The sequence below is a fragment of the Myiozetetes cayanensis genome, unplaced genomic scaffold (genome assembly GCF_022539395.1).
Source record: "Myiozetetes cayanensis isolate MyiCay16 unplaced genomic scaffold, myiCay2020 scf9, whole genome shotgun sequence".
Lineage (NCBI taxonomy): Eukaryota > Metazoa > Chordata > Aves > Passeriformes > Tyrannidae > Myiozetetes > Myiozetetes cayanensis.
The window spans coordinates 831,346-847,818 of NW_026088185.1; the positions used below are offsets into that span (position 1 = coordinate 831,346).

The 16,473-nt window shown below is 46.4% G+C and overlaps 1 protein-coding gene across 5 annotated transcripts in view; it reads left to right on the forward strand.

Moving 5' to 3' along the window:
• COL6A3 (collagen type VI alpha 3 chain) overlaps positions 1-16,473 on the forward strand; it is a 56,227-nt gene that overhangs the window by 11,544 nt on the left and 28,210 nt on the right. For 3 of the 5 annotated variants that reach the window (XM_050339453.1, XM_050339452.1, XM_050339449.1), the window contains exons 3-6: positions 5,868-6,470; positions 10,787-11,353; positions 13,977-14,597; positions 15,613-16,212. In XM_050339453.1, coding sequence (XP_050195410.1) covers positions 5,868-6,470; positions 10,787-11,353; positions 13,977-14,597; positions 15,613-16,212 — 2,391 coding nt within the window. The remainder of the gene's footprint in view (positions 1-5,867; positions 6,471-10,786; positions 11,354-13,976; positions 14,598-15,612; positions 16,213-16,473) is intronic. The other 2 variants (XM_050339450.1, XM_050339454.1) reach the window with 2 other exon arrangements.

Consider the following 16,473-nt stretch of genomic DNA (forward strand, 5'->3'; position numbering starts at 1 on the left):
AGACCTCAAGTTTATTCCTGGCCTTGCCAAACTACATATCAGTTTTTCTACTGGTTTCACCTTTGGCTTTCAAAAGTTGAGAGCTGATTGATATTTCTAAATGCTGCTTGTCATTCATTTGCAAATAGTCTGAAATTTGAGTTCTTCACAAGATTGGAGATCAATAGCGTGGAAATACCCAAGCATGCTTGGGGTATTTGCTACTTTTTTCCATGCACAGAGCTCTTGGTGAGGTTGATGGTAAAATTAGTTGAGCAAAAGGAGTAAGAGCAGACACCAGGGCATTTTGGGTCTGCTTTGGTAAGTCTCACAACAGAAATGCTCCCCCTCAACCCCGTGTTCATGCCATATCCAAGCTTTGTTTGGTGTGTGTATACTCTCAGCAAATGTTTGTGATCATCTGCATATGGTCACAACAAATAGAGTTGGATAATTGTGTCATGACTGATTTCATCACCCTTTTTTAACCTGATTCTGCATTCTTTGATTGAATATCCAGAGTCCACAGGAAAAACACAGATCAGACCCCTCTAGCAATAACCAACCCGTCCTTGTGCATAATATTTAAAGTGAGACAGTTTTTGCATGGCCCGGGTTGAGAATTGTGTGGGTCCACTTTGCTGGACAAGTTGGATGCTGGCAGCTGGTCAGAGAGTTACAGTGCAAGAAAAACAACCTAAACCTTTTCAATTGTTTCTAACAAATGCATTTCAAATACTAGTCCTTCGTGGTGGGAGAAGCCAGTATATTCAGCCCCTGAGTTTAACCAGAAGAGAGCAGCATTGTGACAGAGGGGCTGAAACACTCCATGCATCCAGTAAATGCTGGCTTTTTACCTTCCAAAAAATGAGAGACTGCAATGATAAAAACCCCCAGGGAATATTACTGTCCTCACCTGCCAACTTTGGTGTGAATTGCCACCAAAATCCACCTTTTTCGTGTGGCTCTGTCTAAACATTAGGACAGTACTGGTGGAATGGATCTTGGTTTCCCACATTTTTTATTTTGCTAAGTTTTCTCCTTGTGTGCCAGTACTGCTGACCCCTGTGTAAATACAGCCACCGGCTCAGGTTGTGTCCACTCGAGCCCTCTCCTGATGGGTCGTGGATGCTGCTGGGAAAAGGGCTGGGAGTTCATATTCAATCAGAATGCAGAACTAAGAGGCAAATGTCACCTCCTCAGCGATCACGTGTTTTGTTTTCTCGTTTTTGTGTTTCTTACTGGTTTTTCCAAGAAACGTGTCAGAACACTGTACAACCGCATGTAATCACCCATTTTAATGCTTTCACCTTTTGCATTTCTGTTTTTTTAAAGCTCAAGAGTCCGCTGACCTTATTTTCCTTATTGATGGATCAAACAACATCGGAAGTGTCAATTTCCAAGCCATACGCGATTTCCTTGTAAATTTGATTGAAAGCCTCAGAGTTGGAGCTCAGCAGATACGCGTTGGGGTGGTGCAGTATAGTGACCAGCCCAGAGCGGAGTTCGCCTTGAGCAGCTACTCCACAAAAGCGGATGTCCTGGATGCCGTGAAGGCTCTCGGCTTCCGCGGTGGCGAGGAGGCGAACACCGGTGCGGCACTGGAGTTTGTGGTGGAGAACCTCTTCACCCAGGCGGGAGGCAGCAGGATAGAGGAAGCGGTGCCTCAGATTTTAGTGCTGATAAGTGGTGGAGAGTCTAGTGATGATATCCGAGAGGGCTTGTTAGCGGTGAAGCAAGCTGGTGTGTTTTCGTTTAGCATTGGGGTCCTGAATGCTGACAGTGCAGAGCTGCAGCAGATTGCTACTGATGGAAGCTTCGCATATACTGCCCTGGATATCCGTAACCTCGATGCTCTTCGAGAATTATTACTGCCCAACATTGTTGGAGTGGCCCAAAGGCTCATTTTGTTAGCGGCCCCAACCATTGTGACCGAAGGTATGTATGTCATTCTAGACCTTTGCATTTCTGTGAATTGATGAATGAATGAGCTTTTGCACACCTGACAAACTCTTTAATTTAGCTCTTTAATTATCTAAAGAGTTTTTTTGCTTTTTCAATTCACCTCTCTGGTCTGGTTATGGACAAAGACAAATAGTCCTGTGGCTGATGTGCAGAAACTCAGTGGACCACTGGGTTATCTTTCAAAAACCATGAGGTTTTGTTACAGTGCATCACATGAAATGGTGTTTTAAAGGACAGAAGCAGAGTATAAAAAAGGAGTATTAAAAGGCTCATATGTAATCCTTACTGGGATATCTAAGCAGCACTGTCAGCTGTAAAACATTTATGTCATGTAAGCTTACATTATACGTCAGTTGAAAGTGTCATGAGCATAAAAGGTGACTGGGGGAGCTAACAGGGATGTTAATGGATCCCTATTTACCAGAGCTGAAGATACCATCTTGCTAAAACAGTAAAATTCCATACCTCATGGAAGCTGGGGGCTGTCCTTGGGAAAAGGGTGAAATTCCTGTGTTGGTAACTTGGTTAAAAGGCAAGCAGCCCTTGGTGCTTCTAAAATGAAATCTGTACCTGGCTAATGTGCATTTCCCTTTGATCCATTAGCTGAGAAAGTTTACAGCTTTCCACGAGGCCATGGGGCATCAAAATGCAGGTGTCAATGTTCCTCTTAGGTCACTTTGTCACCCTTAAGCCCCACTGACTGTTTCTGGACTAGCATTATTTTGGGGATCAGCAGATCTGGATTTACAGAGCAAGCAGGTGATTATGAGTTTCTCACCTTCTGGGTTTAGGACTAATTTAAATCCAGTGATGGAGAGGTTTTATGACAGACACAGTATGGAAAGGGCCAGGCTGGAGTTGCTGCACTTCATTAACAGGATGCTTTAATGCAGACAGCACTTTTGGGATCCCATTGCCAGTCTGGAGTTCTGTACACGCTGTTCCTCATGATGTATGTTGACATATAAAACTGCATTCCAGATGTCTTCACTGATCTGTGTCTAAACATGATTGCTTGTCCTGTGGCTCAAATCAAAGGGAGGAATTTGCCTAAAAGATCATTTTATGACCTTGGCTTGATTATTCCAGGAAAGAACATGAAGAGCTTTTTCTTATAGCATCCTCCAAGCACCATATTTAGCTAAGAAAGATGAAGTCAGTGTGTCTGGCTAAAATGTGCATGCTAGGACCCCTGCAAGTCAGTGGAAAACTTCTCTTTCCTCCCCTCTGATTTTTAACAGTTTGTATGGCAAGATTGAAAATGTGGGTGCATTTGGTTTCACCTGCAGTTGCCTGTTTCTCACTGAGAATGCCAGCTCATTCGTGGAGGGTACCACAGCAGCACTGGCCTGTGCAACTATATGCAGATGGATATGCTAAATGGAGAAGTGGCTATTTTCAAAGGACCTTTAGGGAATTTCCTATCCCTAGCACCCATGGAAATCAATTCTGACTGCTCTGCTTGGTTTGCAACAGCATCTTGGAAGCCTGGAGTGTAAAACACTGGTTTGGGAGACACACCACAGCCTGAAGTGGGTGCCAAAGCCACTGGGGTGCCATGTGTTCCTGTGAAATACTGACGTCACCTCACTTCACTTTAGCACTCTGGCTGTACACTGATCCTCCTGGGATGAATGGATATCTCAGTGAATTTCTGCCTCTCTTCTCCTCTGTCCTTCAAGTATTGGGGGAGCCTGGATGATTAAATTAGATGAGGTGCTTCACCAAAGGTAGCTGAGATGGCAGTGAGGAGGGAACTATGCAGGGCTGGCTTTGATGCTGACACCCTCTTACATTCCCAACTTTTGGAGTCAAAGATGCAATGCTTTGATCCCAAATTCTTTGAAATTCTTGGGAGACTTGCCATCAGCTGTATAGGGCTTTGGATTAAACACTAGGAGATGTGTACAGCCTTGCTTAAAGCCTTTTGCTCTAATTGTATCCATTGATATCAGCATTATGTGCTGTTTCTTCCTCTGGGTTTTGGTTTTGGTTCTTGCATTCCTCTAGGGAATCACAGTGCAGGATTTGAGAGCTGCAAGAGGAATGAGCAGTGGAGGGAGCTCTTCCTTTCTGGCCTCCCTCACCTTTCTAAAGCCCCTTTGATGTTTTCCCCAATCTTCTATATAGAGTCAAAAGTTTCCAGGGTCTCCATTTTTGGGTTTCTAGCTGCTGACAAGCTAAGGACATGCTTTGGGCTCCCTTCTGGGTGATGCAAAAAGCAGGGATTTCAACCCTTGTTATCAATTTGAAAAGTTTCCTGTTTTCAGCCCTCTCCTCCTTGGAGTAACTGCTGAGAGTAAAAACCTGGCTGGAGGGATGAATGCTGGAAGTCACGGCTCTGGGAATGGGATCACTGAAACAAATGCTCGTTGCTTTGTTGCATAGCTCAGTTCTGACAGCCTGGGCAGCCAAAAGCAGCTCACTGACCACTCACATTGCGGCTGTGGCTCAGGGAGGGCACCACCACATTCACTTGGGGCACGTTCTCACCACTCCGTGTCCAGCAGCACCATGGGGGGCGATTTCAAACTTCATTTTTTGACAACTGGACCTCAACAAAACTGTTTGCAGCACAAATCTGGGAGAGGCTTTTGCAAAGGCTGGGGCTTGCTGGTGGAGGCAGGTCTGAGGGCAGAGGGGCAGCTCAATCACACGTGTCATGCCAGCTCTAAGTCACTCCCTGGGCTAGCCCGGCTGAGGAACCTGACAGCCACCAGCCTTTGGGAGCACTGCTATCCATGGCCAGCTGGTGTCTGGCCAGGGAGGACTGCAGCCAAAGCTTTGTTCTTTGCTGAAATCCAAAGTAAACAACCTGCAGGCAGAGGAGCCCTGAGGGGCTGCCCTTCTGCATCCAGGCAGGGCAAGGCAGTGTTTGCTACCACTCACCCTGAGGGCTGTGAGATCCCAAACATGCCAGGGCTCCTCTTCCCCTCAGGCCCTGCACTGGGCATAGCAGCGAGCCTGGGAGGTGGTGGGGCTGCCTCCTTGAATAATGACTCCATCTCAGGAGCTCTTAGGTGGGTAGGGGATTTAAGGACACCCCAAGTCCAAAGCACAGTGAGTCACAGTGCTCAGCAGAACTGGGAAGCAGCACAGAGTTTCCTCTTCAACATCAGTGGTGTGAAATCAGGGACATGATGATGTGAGTGGGGTCTTCTAAAAGATGGTATTAAGATTAGGCCCAGTGATGATCATGTAGAAAGCTGTTATCATAATGTTATTGGTCTTGTTAATATTTACCTTTTTAAAAATATATTTGCTGTATTAAATGTGATGATGCTTTGGTTCTAATGCTGCACAACAGGGTTTTTTTCCTCCCTAATTATCCTTCTTCAAACCTAACCAGGGCACTGGAGTGCTCTTCCATGATTGGGCTAGCTGTGCCAGGAAAAATCCTAACATGTTTTTGTTAGATAAGGAATAAAATGTAGGACTTGAAGACCCAAAATCAGGTATGTTGAGTAAGTGGAGACTGTTCTTTACTTGTGTCATTGGTGTTGGGAACTAATCCTTCTGAGAGGCTCAAGCATGATTCAGATGGTTTCACCGCAGATAGAGGGAGCATCACCTGCTTATTTCATCTGCTGTGCCAGCTGAGTGCCAAGATTTCTCCTCACTGTTTGGCTTTCATTCGTTGCTTTGACAGGTATAGACAGTTTGATATTAAAGCTTGTAAACAACACCATTTTTGCCAGCTCTTCTGTGTTTTAGGAAGGGGAAACATTCAGGTTTACTGTTAGCCCTCTGTTAGAACCTAAAAAGCAATTCTGTTTTGGAAGCAAGAGCCTTTTAAAGGTGTTGAGATTAACAGTACCTCAGGCAAACAAGAAGTTTCCAAACATTGCTGAACTGTTGATGTAGAAATGATGCGGAGTGTGGCGAAGACCTCTGCTAACGTGATGTTCATGTGTTCCTTGCAGTTATTGAAGTGAACAAGAAGGACATAGTCTTCCTGATAGATGGCTCAACTGCTCTGGGGGCTGCCCCCTTTAACTCAATCCGTGATTTCGTTGCCAAAATTGTCCAGAGGCTGGAGGTGGGACCTGACCTGATCCAGGTGGCGGTGGCGCAGTACGCAGACACGGTGAAGCCGGAGTTCTACTTTAACACCCACCAGAGCAAAAAGGACGTGATGACCAACGTGAGGAGGATGAAGCTCATGGGGGGCACGGCGCTCAACACGGGCTCCGCTCTGGACTTCGTGAGGACCAACTTCTTCACCAGCGCCGCCGGGTGCAGGGTGGAGGAGGGGGTGCTGCCCATGCTGGTGCTCGTCACCGGGGGTAAGTCCATGGATGCTGTGGACCAGGCTGCGGCAGAGATGAAGAGGAACCGGATAGTGACCCTGGCGGTGGGGTCGAGGAACGCCGACCTGGCAGAGCTCCAGGAGATCGCCCACGAGAGAGATTTTGTGTTCAACCCAGAGGACTTCCGCCTCCAGTTCATGCAAGCCATTCTACCTCAGGTGCTGTCGCCTATCCGGACGCTCTCAGGAGGGCTGATTGTCCAAGAACCACCCTCAGGTAGTTAATTACCTTTTTCTAATTAATACAATTTATATGTTTGTCAACCCTTATTTCTCTGCCATGTGTAGATAATGGGCAGGGAAAAAGCATCAAACACATGTTCCAGCGTGGTTAAACGTTGTCTCTCGGTTCAGTAAGTGCATGAACAGGTTGGTGAGCTTGGTAGTGCGGTTGTTGTTACAGCTTTATCACCCCTCCCTGGAGGTTTTTGTCCTGTTTCATATTTGTCACCAGGGCCTGGATGTGGAAGATGTGCTTTACTAGATAGGTACTGAAATTGTTCAAAAAATTGTCTTCCCTCACTTAGGGTTTGTGTAACCTATTAATGGGGCACACAGGGAATGTTAAAATCTCTTCCTCAGTTTGAGAATCACTGGTGGTGGGTACTTGCTCAGGAACATAGGAGTTTCTCTGGGGTGTGAAGAACATAAGCCCATTTGTTCATGGAGAATGTCCAGAGAAAGCTACCCTGACACTGTTGGACTGAGACTCGCCCTTTAAGAACATAGTTACAATTTCCTTATAATTTATTAAACTCAAGCCCTAAGAGGTGTAGCTGAGAATACTGCAGTGTTGTTTGTCATTTAGTCTGTTCAGAAGATGATCCAGAGCCCCATGGAGCCAGTGGATTCTTTTTAGTTGGTCTTGCCATTGACACCAGTAGACTTTGGAAGCAATCCAGCTGCCAGGGTCGTGGCTTTTGAGGGAGTCTCCCCTGCACTTCAAGACATGTTCTGGGTGCACAGAGATTTTATACCAGATTTCTCAGGATTTCTTCCCCACAGAGATTTTATACCAGATTTCTCAGGATTTCTTCCCCACAGAGATGCTTGGGGTTGAATCCACGTTGTGCTAGATCAGATTTGAACCTTGCATTTCCGTCTCATGGCATTAAAAAAACAGGACTTCTTCCAGCCCTCAGTAAGGTCAATAGTGAAGTTCCCATCAGCTTAAGTGGCTGTTGAACCATGTCTGTATTTTTTCTACTTTATAAAGTAAGTTAAAATTATAAACCAAGTGCAAAAGAAACAGAATGTTTGGAAAGAGCCCATAAAGAATTAAAGCCTATGGCTGATCTACATGCAGAGCAGACATTCTGAGGTCAGTTTACCAATACTTGTCTTGAATTAAGATGCATATCACAGGACTTATCATTTAATAAGTTTTGTTTCAGAGTGTGTTTCCTGCTAATACAGTTTTGCATGGCTATACACCAGATCTTGCATTTTTATTTTTCAGTGTAAATTCAAAATGTTCCTATATTTCCCTGTTTCAAGCTCATTTGAGCAGCTGTGTCTTTTTTCCAGTCTTTTTGTTCTACTGTACTCACAGCAATTCCCATACATAATGAGCAAGGGATCAGATCCTACTCCTTTAAATTATTAGTAGCAGTAACAAAACTGATTTTGACACTGGGCACTTCCATTTTAGCTGGATATTGTCTCACCCTGGGCCTTGAATGGCACTGTTCTGGGAAAAAAATTAAAAATACAGTAAACCATGACAATCTGTAAGATCAGAGAACAATTCCTGTATTCCAAACAGTCCTTTTTCCCCCCCTTTCGTTTTAAATATCTCAGTATTTATATATTTTATATATAGGACAGCATGCTTACAGGGACAAGGCAAGCTAGAGGGATGGATGAATGTAGCCATAAATGCTTTAAAGAGAAAAACAATGGGCAGAATTAGCAATGGGCATAAATAAATTTTGAATAACTCTTTGGAGGAAGGCATCCAGGAGGAATGAATTAGATGAGTTATCAATTCTCTGAGATCTCATTTAAAATCTTGGCATTTTGGTCTGTGATCTGGACATGACGTGTTCAGAGCAAAAAAAGAAAAAACAACACAGGGTGATAGTCCTGTGGTTTCTTGGGGTGTAGATCTGTGTGCTGGGGCACAGGTGTTGGGGATGCAGCCCAGGAAGGGTTTAACCCTCAAAAGGAACCGAGAACTGGCTGGTTACTGCCCAAAGTAGGAAATTTCTCCTCCTTCACCAGCCCCCAAGATGGATGTCTGTAGCTGCAAACTTTAAATCGATTAAAGAAAGCGATATAATTCCCTAAAGCTTTGCAGGGAAGTCCCAGGTTCATCTGTGGTGACTTGCAGATGAGCAAGGTGTCTGTAGGTGTAATTTGGTGTCGCTCCACCAAAATTAACCTCTCTCTCTCTGTGTCTCTTGATAAGCCTGACATTGAGAAGAGTTTTCAGTAGGAGTCAGAATCCTTCCCTGCCCAGTTCAGGCATTTCCACCAAGGTCCTCGTTACCTCTGTGCTGATCTCGCCCTTGCTCTCCTCTCTCTGTCTGTCTCTCCTAACAAGGCCTCCATGCGTGTACGGCGTACGCTGCATGCACACATGAGAAAGATATTTCCGTTTTTGTTTGTTTGCCGTGATGTCTCACGTTGTTTTCTGTGCTCTACCGCAGTTCAAGTAACCAAAAGGGATATCATCTTTCTTTTGGACGGATCCCTCAACGTCGGAAGTGCCAACTTCCCCTTTGTGCGGGACTTTGTCGCCACCCTAGTTAACGACCTTGATGTCGGCAGTGACAAAATCCGGGTTGGCTTAGTGCAATTTAGCGACACCCCCCAGACCGAGTTTCCCTGTACTCGTACCAAACCAAAGCAGACATAATCCAGCGCCTGGGGCAGCTGAGGCCCAGGGGGGGGTCGGTGCTGAACGCTGGCTCCGCACTGAACTTTGTGCTCTCGAACCACTTCACGGAGGCCGGTGGGAGCAGGATAAATGAACAAGTGCCGCAGGTCCTAGTGCTGGTGGCGGCAGGGAGGTCCGCAGACCCCTTCTTGCAAGTTTCCAATGAATTAGCTCGAGCCGGAGTGCTGACCTTTGCTGTTGGCGTTAGGAGTGCGGATAAGGCAGAGCTTGAACAGATTGCCTTTAATCCAAGAATGGTGTATTTTGTGGATGATTTCAGTGCTCTGGCAGCTTTACCCCAGGAATTAAGTAAACCTATAACAACCTATGTTAGTGGAGGTGTGGAAGAGGTTCCACTCGCCCCAACAGGTAATACCTATCTTCCTTCATGTTGACTGCATTAAGTTGATCTTGTTTAAGTTAATTTCTCCTTTCCAGTGTACACTTTGGCATCTGTCTAAGCCCTGAGTCATCAAAGAGGTTATGGCTGTGCTGAACTAGGTGACCTTTAAGGTCCCTCCCAACCTAAACCATTCTGTGAGTCTGTGAATACATGGCTTGCCACTGGCAGCCCTTCATTTTGTTTAAGTCACTGCCAGCATGCTTTAAAAGCACAATTTTAAGCTTTTTGGTCGGTCAGGACCAAAAGAGGATTGGAGTGAGTCTATGCCCACCAGTCACTGCCTCAGGTGTTCCCTTTTTTGTTGCCATGATGGTGACACAACCTGTAAATGCATTACATGCACTAAATCAGGCAATGGGAGCACGAGCTTTTGACCACAAGGGCTGGTGTGGAAAGGTTAAAGCCACCCCAGAGAGCACAGAGAAGCAGAGGTCTAGCCAGGCACCACTTGGTCAAAGTGATGTTACCAGGCTGTCACAGAGGCTGGGTTTGACTCCCAGTGTTATCCTCCAACATTAAACCCAAAAGCTGTTGGCAGGTTTAACCCTTTTTAAACAGGTATTTTCTCCCTAATTCCATTATTGTGGCTATGTGCCTATGAAGACATGAGAACAACCAGGATTGGTTAGTGTGGAAAGACCATCAAGATTCATATGAAAGATGTTAAGACAGGCACAAGATGCTTGGGTTTATCTTGGGAATTCAATGAGATTAAAAGGGCATCAAATGGAAACAGGTAAAAGGCTTTTCCTCCTCCCAGAGTCATAACTTGCCTCTGGATTTAGTTGTTCCTTGTGATGCAAATGGCAAAAGATACAGAACATGCTTTATGTGTGTGTGTATGAACTAATCTCTCTTTGTCTTCTACTGAGCCTTTAAATAGAAAAAAGACCCCAACACTGCTGTTTTACTTCATGCTTGTGTTATTGACGTATTGCTAGACCTTAAACATCACTGAATCAGCCAATTTATCTGGTGTGATGCAATATGTGGTGTGTCTGTCTGGTGCATGAATTTACTGGGTCTTAGGATGGAGGTGTTCTTGCTTCCCTTTCTTCCTCAGATAAATAAGTCAAAGGGGCTGTGTAATCCTGTGTAATATACCTTGGAATACTTTGGTAAATGGGAATACTGAAAGGCTGAAACCCAGCTGACCCATAGAGAAGTTTTCTAGGATGACATGTAAGGAGAAAAAAAATGCCTTCATATCTCTTTTCCCCCCCTCTTTTCATTTGTGAATTTGTTCTAGAAAGCAAGAAAGATGTTTTATTCCTGATCGATGGCTCAGCCAACCTCTTGGGCAGCTTTCCTGCCGTCCGGGACTTTGTGCACAAAGTCATTTCTGACCTGAACGTGGGCGCCGACGCCACGCGCGTAGCGGTGGCTCAGTTCAGCGACACCGTCCAAGTCGAGTTTGACTTCGCCGAGTACACGTCCAAGCAAGACATGCTCCTCAAAGTGAAAAGGATGAAGATCAAAACCGGGAAGCAGCTGAACATCGGAGCCGCGCTCGATGAGGCCATAAGGAGGCTGTTCGTCAAGGAGGCTGGGAGCAGGATCGAGGAAGGGGTTCCCCAGTTTTTGGTCCTCCTCGCTGCTGGGAGGTCGGCTGACGATGTGGAGGAGCCATCAGACGTTCTGAAGCAAACTGGAGTCGTGACCTTTGCTATCAAAGCCAAGAACGCCGACCTCGCAGAGCTGGAAAGGATCGTCTACTCCCCGCAGTTCATCGTGAACGTCGAATCCCTCCCTCGGATTTCAGAGTACCAGCCAAACATAGTCAACCTGTTGAAAACTGTCCAGCTTCAGCCAACAGGTACAGGGAGCCCCGGGGATTCCAAGAGGCTGAAAGGAATTGCTTAACGTGCCCCATCTCAATTGGCAACTGAGGCATTTGGGTCTGGTGGCGTTTAAAACAATTACAAGTAGAAAATGCTGTTGCACTTAGGTTTTCCTCTCCTCAGACCCTGATCCAGCAAAGTATTAAGGTTCAAACTGAATTTTAAAGATAAGTAAGGGAAAGGTCTTTTCTTCAGCTGGATGAGCTGCAGCTGGTGCTGTTACATGGGTACAAACCTGAAATAAGAAGGAGCCATTGCCCCAGAGACAGTGCATTAATTGATGTGCAATGCTGGGCAAAGGCTAGAAGAAGCAGATACAGGCTTGTCTCAATTTCCTTTTCCATCCTCCCTTTTCTGGAGGAGTGGTAGGGAGTAGGGAGCACTACAGAGCACTGGATTCACTCTTGCTCTGTTGTTTCTTACAGGATATGATGGCAGTTTCTAGGTTTTGTTCCTATGCACCAATAAATAAAATGCTCTCCACTCTCTTGTGATTGGAACTCAGTAGATGAGATGGATTAATTGAAGAGTATTTAAAAAAGAATCACAAAGAGGATCACACTGCCAGTTATAAATTCACTCTGTGGTACTGGAAATTATGAATGTCCAGCTGTGTGATTTCCTGAGGCAGCCCTAATTTGAGCATTACCTCATCTCCGAACAGGAGGTGGAGATGAGGAAAAGAGCAGTGACATCCACGTCATCTCTCCATAAAAGTCCTGGGCAGATGGACTTAGAATCATAGAAACATAAAAAAGAAATAGGGCTGGAAGGAACCTCAGGGTGCCATCTGCTACGTGCCCTTGTCCCCAACAGGATCTTCTTGTCCAGAACCAGCTGACATGGGTCTAATCTGTTCTGGAAACCCTCTGGTGGAGATTTCCCAGCCTCCATAATCAATCCCTTTGATCTGTATCAGTAAACATTTTCCCTTAATGTCCAGCTTCTGCCTCCTTAGTGACACTTGAAGCCTTTTACATCTCCTTCAACTCCAGAAGGGTTCAGATGTCAGCTCACTCCCGTGTTTTGTGTGCCATGCATGTCTTGTCTCTGTCCTCATGTCACCAGGTCTGTACCCAGCTCATTCAGTCTTTCCTGGTAGGCCTTGTAGATCATCATCTACATTTTCACCCTATCCTCTCCAGCATCAGTCTGCTCCAAATGACCTGAGTGCACCAGTGGCATCCCCTGATTATCTCTTACCCCACCTTTTCCATGTGGATTCATTACCCTTCCCGTATTTGTGCAGCTCCTGCCCCAACAAAAACTTGTGCAACCTGTGCTCTTGAATTCCATCCTCCCTTTTCAAACCATTTGTGTCATGTCAAGATCATTTTGAATCCCTTGGACCACCAAGAACTTTTGATAACTGTGCTGTTGAGCTCACTGATAGCTGCACCTACCCACTTTTCCTTTTGTTCTTGGCTAAAAGAGAGACAATTCATTAGAGCATCCATATTTTTTTCTTCTTTATCCACTACCTAGAGACTTTTAATAGGACTTTTTCCCTGCTTCTGAATTTTAGAGGAAGTATATGAAGTTGAAACACCAGGCAATGTCTGCTCCCTCTTCCCACCTATATTGATGTTCCATCAGGTTTCCAACAGTCCTCTTAAATAATCCATTTGTTCTGAAGGCTGCATTAAGAATTCAACTGCCCTTGTTATGTCTTTATATTTCTACCATTCATAAGCAGATATTTAAGATTTTCTTCAGAGGGAGAGATCATGTTCCTGCCAAGACACTTTTGGGAATCCTGTCCAGCAGTTGGTGTGTTTGAGAGCCAGGGATGTTTTCTGCTTGGTTAAGCCAAAGTCTTGCAATTTTCTGCTGATCAGTAGCAGAATCCGTCAGCAATTCTCTGATCTTTGACAATTCATGTTCTTGGAGGTTTTTCCTTTTCTTTTTTCTTTTTTTTTTTTTTTTTTTTAATAGAGAATGTTTGGTCATAATTATTTATTTTTTTCCCTGCCTGAAAATAGTAAAAACAAACAAACAAACAACCAACAACCCCCCTCCCCTGCAGTATCTAACATTTTAGAAGAGCATTTCAGCATTTTCAGCTGGATGTCCTTTCAACAATTTCTTATTTTTATTCTGGGCATGTGCAGAAGTTTTTGTTTCTAAGTTCAGTGATGCCTCAGAAAAGCTTTTCTTTCCCTCTCTTAACCATCTCCCTGTGATATGCCATTTCATCCCAAGACTCAGTGTTTCCTGGGAGCAGAATATTCCTGATGCCCCAGATTCCACCTGCATACTGCAAAGCCAGTGCCAACTTCCCAGTTCCCTTAGGAGCAGGTGGCTTCTCCCAGCCTCAGGTAGGAGATGGCACCCAGAGTCCCCTGACATCCTATTTCCTTTGGATCTGTGATTCTATGACCCGGTGGGTAAGGCGTGGCATCCACTGCACTGTGTCTTCCACCGACTTCCACCCATCTGCCTCTCCACCAGGGGTTGGATCTGATGGCAAAGGAGCTGAACCACTTGTCCCAACACCTCGCTTTCCCCTCCCCGGGCTTTTGTGCTCCTTTGGAGAGTATTAATCACTGCAAAACAGCATCTCACCTGTTCCCCCCTTCCCTTGCTTGTCTCAAACAGTAGTTGAGAGAGGTGAGAAGAAGGACGTGGTGTTTCTGATCGATGGCTCGGATGGTGTCAGAAGAGGCTTCCCTTTACTGAAGACGTTTGTCCAGAGGGTCGTGGAAAGCCTGGATGTGGGCCGGGACAAGGTCCGTGTGGCTGTCGTGCAGTACAGCAACATCATACAGCCTGAGTTCTTACTCGACACCCACGAGGACAAGGCAGATCTCATCAGCGCCATCCAGGAGCTGAAGGTTATGGGAGGGTCTCCTCTGAACACTGGAGCAGCCCTCGACTATCTCATCAGGAATGTGTTCACGGTGTCGAGCGGCAGCAGGATAGCGGAGGGCGTCCCACAGTTCCTGATCCTGCTGACTGCTGACCGCTCCCAGGACGACGTGAGGAGGCCCTCAGTGGTCCTGAAGACGAGTGGCACGGTGCCCTTCGGCATTGGGATTGGAAATGCTGACCTGACAGAGCTGCAGACCATTTCCTTCCTGCCGGATTTTGCGATCTCGGTGCCCGACTTCAGCCAGCTGGATTCGGTGCAGCAGGTCGTCTCGAACAGAGTCATCCGGCTGACCAAGAAAGAGATAGAGTCCCTTGCCCCTGACCTGGTTTTCACATCTCCCAGCCCAGGTGAGAAGATGTTTGTGTCTGCACTGAGAGCCAGTGGCAAAGTATGATGTTTAGTAACATCATGGTTGCAACACAAACCGAGAAAAGCAGAGATGGTCACGGTTAAGACTCCAAGTCAGTCTTGGTCTCACTGTTGGTGCACTGCTCAGGGTTGGTAGGAGCTGTGTAATTAAGCTGAGCCACCTTTAAGCCCAGCCTCTCAAGGTGGTCCATGCTATATCCACACGGAAGACCCATAAAGTGAATGCTATTTCCTTAATCTTGTTTTAAGTGGATGGATTTTAAGTCCATGCTGTTCCTTCTGGAATGGAAATTGCATCATTTAGATGCAACAGGAACACCGTCACACTACTATAAATCAAGGTCAGCTCTCTGCTAAATGAAAGACTTGCTGATTTTTCTTATATTTGCCACCCTCATTCACCAGGGGAAGGGGACTTTGAAGTGAGCATCAGGAAAAGGATCAGATCTTCCATTTCTGGTCTCACTCGGAGTGAAATACAGCCAGTTATGCCTGAGATGAAGAATACCCCAGATCAGTCCCTTAGCAGTTCACCATTCTGCTCTCTGTCTGTTCCTTCCCTTCTAAGCCAGACCACCTTCCTCCATCCCCACTTATCAGGGAGATGTACTGCAATAATTTGAGCTCTGACCTGAATTACCACTGCAGGAAACACTTAATTAGGAATCAAAAAGCCATCCTGGAAAGGCAGAAGCTGAGAGAATAATAAGATAGAAAGTTTCCTAGAGGACAAACCCAAAGAAAGAGGGGTGGTTCTGAGTGTAAAACCATTCCAGGCTGCCTAGCAACCTGCCCTGAGTAAGGACTATCACCAGGACATGTTTCCTTGGGTGGACATCCCGCAAGGAATTATTGTTCCAAGTGTCCCCTGCTCCCTCTTGCTTCCTTTGCTCTGGAAGTTGCTGTTCTTGCACCCTCTGGGGATGTGCCTAGCAGACTGGTCCTGTCCCTGTGTTGGACCCCGAGCTCTGACCACTGCCTTCTCTCCTGCAGCGGGCGTGAAGAGGGACGTTGTGTTCATGGTCGACGGCTCCCGCCACGCCGCCCAGGAGTTCTACCTCGTCCGCGACCTCATCGGGAGGATAGTGAGCAACCTGGACGTGGGCATTGACACCACCAGGATCTCGGTGGTGCAGTTCAGCGAGCACCCCCACGTGGAGTTCCTGCTCAACACCCACTCCACCAAGGACGAGGTGCAGAGCGCCGTGAGGCAGCTGCGGTCGAAGGGCGGCCAGCAGGTGAACGTGGGGGAGGCCCTGGAGTTCGTGGCGAAGACCATCTTCACCCGGCCCTCCGGGAGCCGCATAGAGGAGGGCGTCCCTCAGTTCCTCATCATCCTCTCCTCCCGCAAGTCCGACGACGACTTCGAGTCCCCGTCGCTCCAGGTCAAGCAAGTGGGGGTGGCGCCCATGATGGTAGCAAAGAACGTGGACACCGAGGAGATGGTGCAGATTTCCCTTAGTCCCGATTACGTGTTCCAAGTCTCCAGCTTCCAGGAGCTGCCCAGCCTCGAGCAGAAGCTGCTGACTCCCATTGAAACCCTGACTGTGGACCAGATCAGGCAGCTGCTGGGAGATGTGCAGCCCCCCATAGGTAAGGTGCTGTCAGGACTGACCATCTCTGAGTTGCTACTCAAGTAAATGTTGCCCCAAAAAAACTTCCCTTAAGTTTTGAGGTTTTCCTTAGATAAAAGCAAACATGCAGCACGTGTACAGTCTTGGAAGGAAACTTTCAGATAGGTGGAAATTCTACCCAACTACCTAAAATACATCATAACTTATAACTTTCAGGTCAATACATTGCCTTTTTAGGTTTTCAGTTCAAATTCTGCAACGTGTGCAGTTGCCTGTTCCT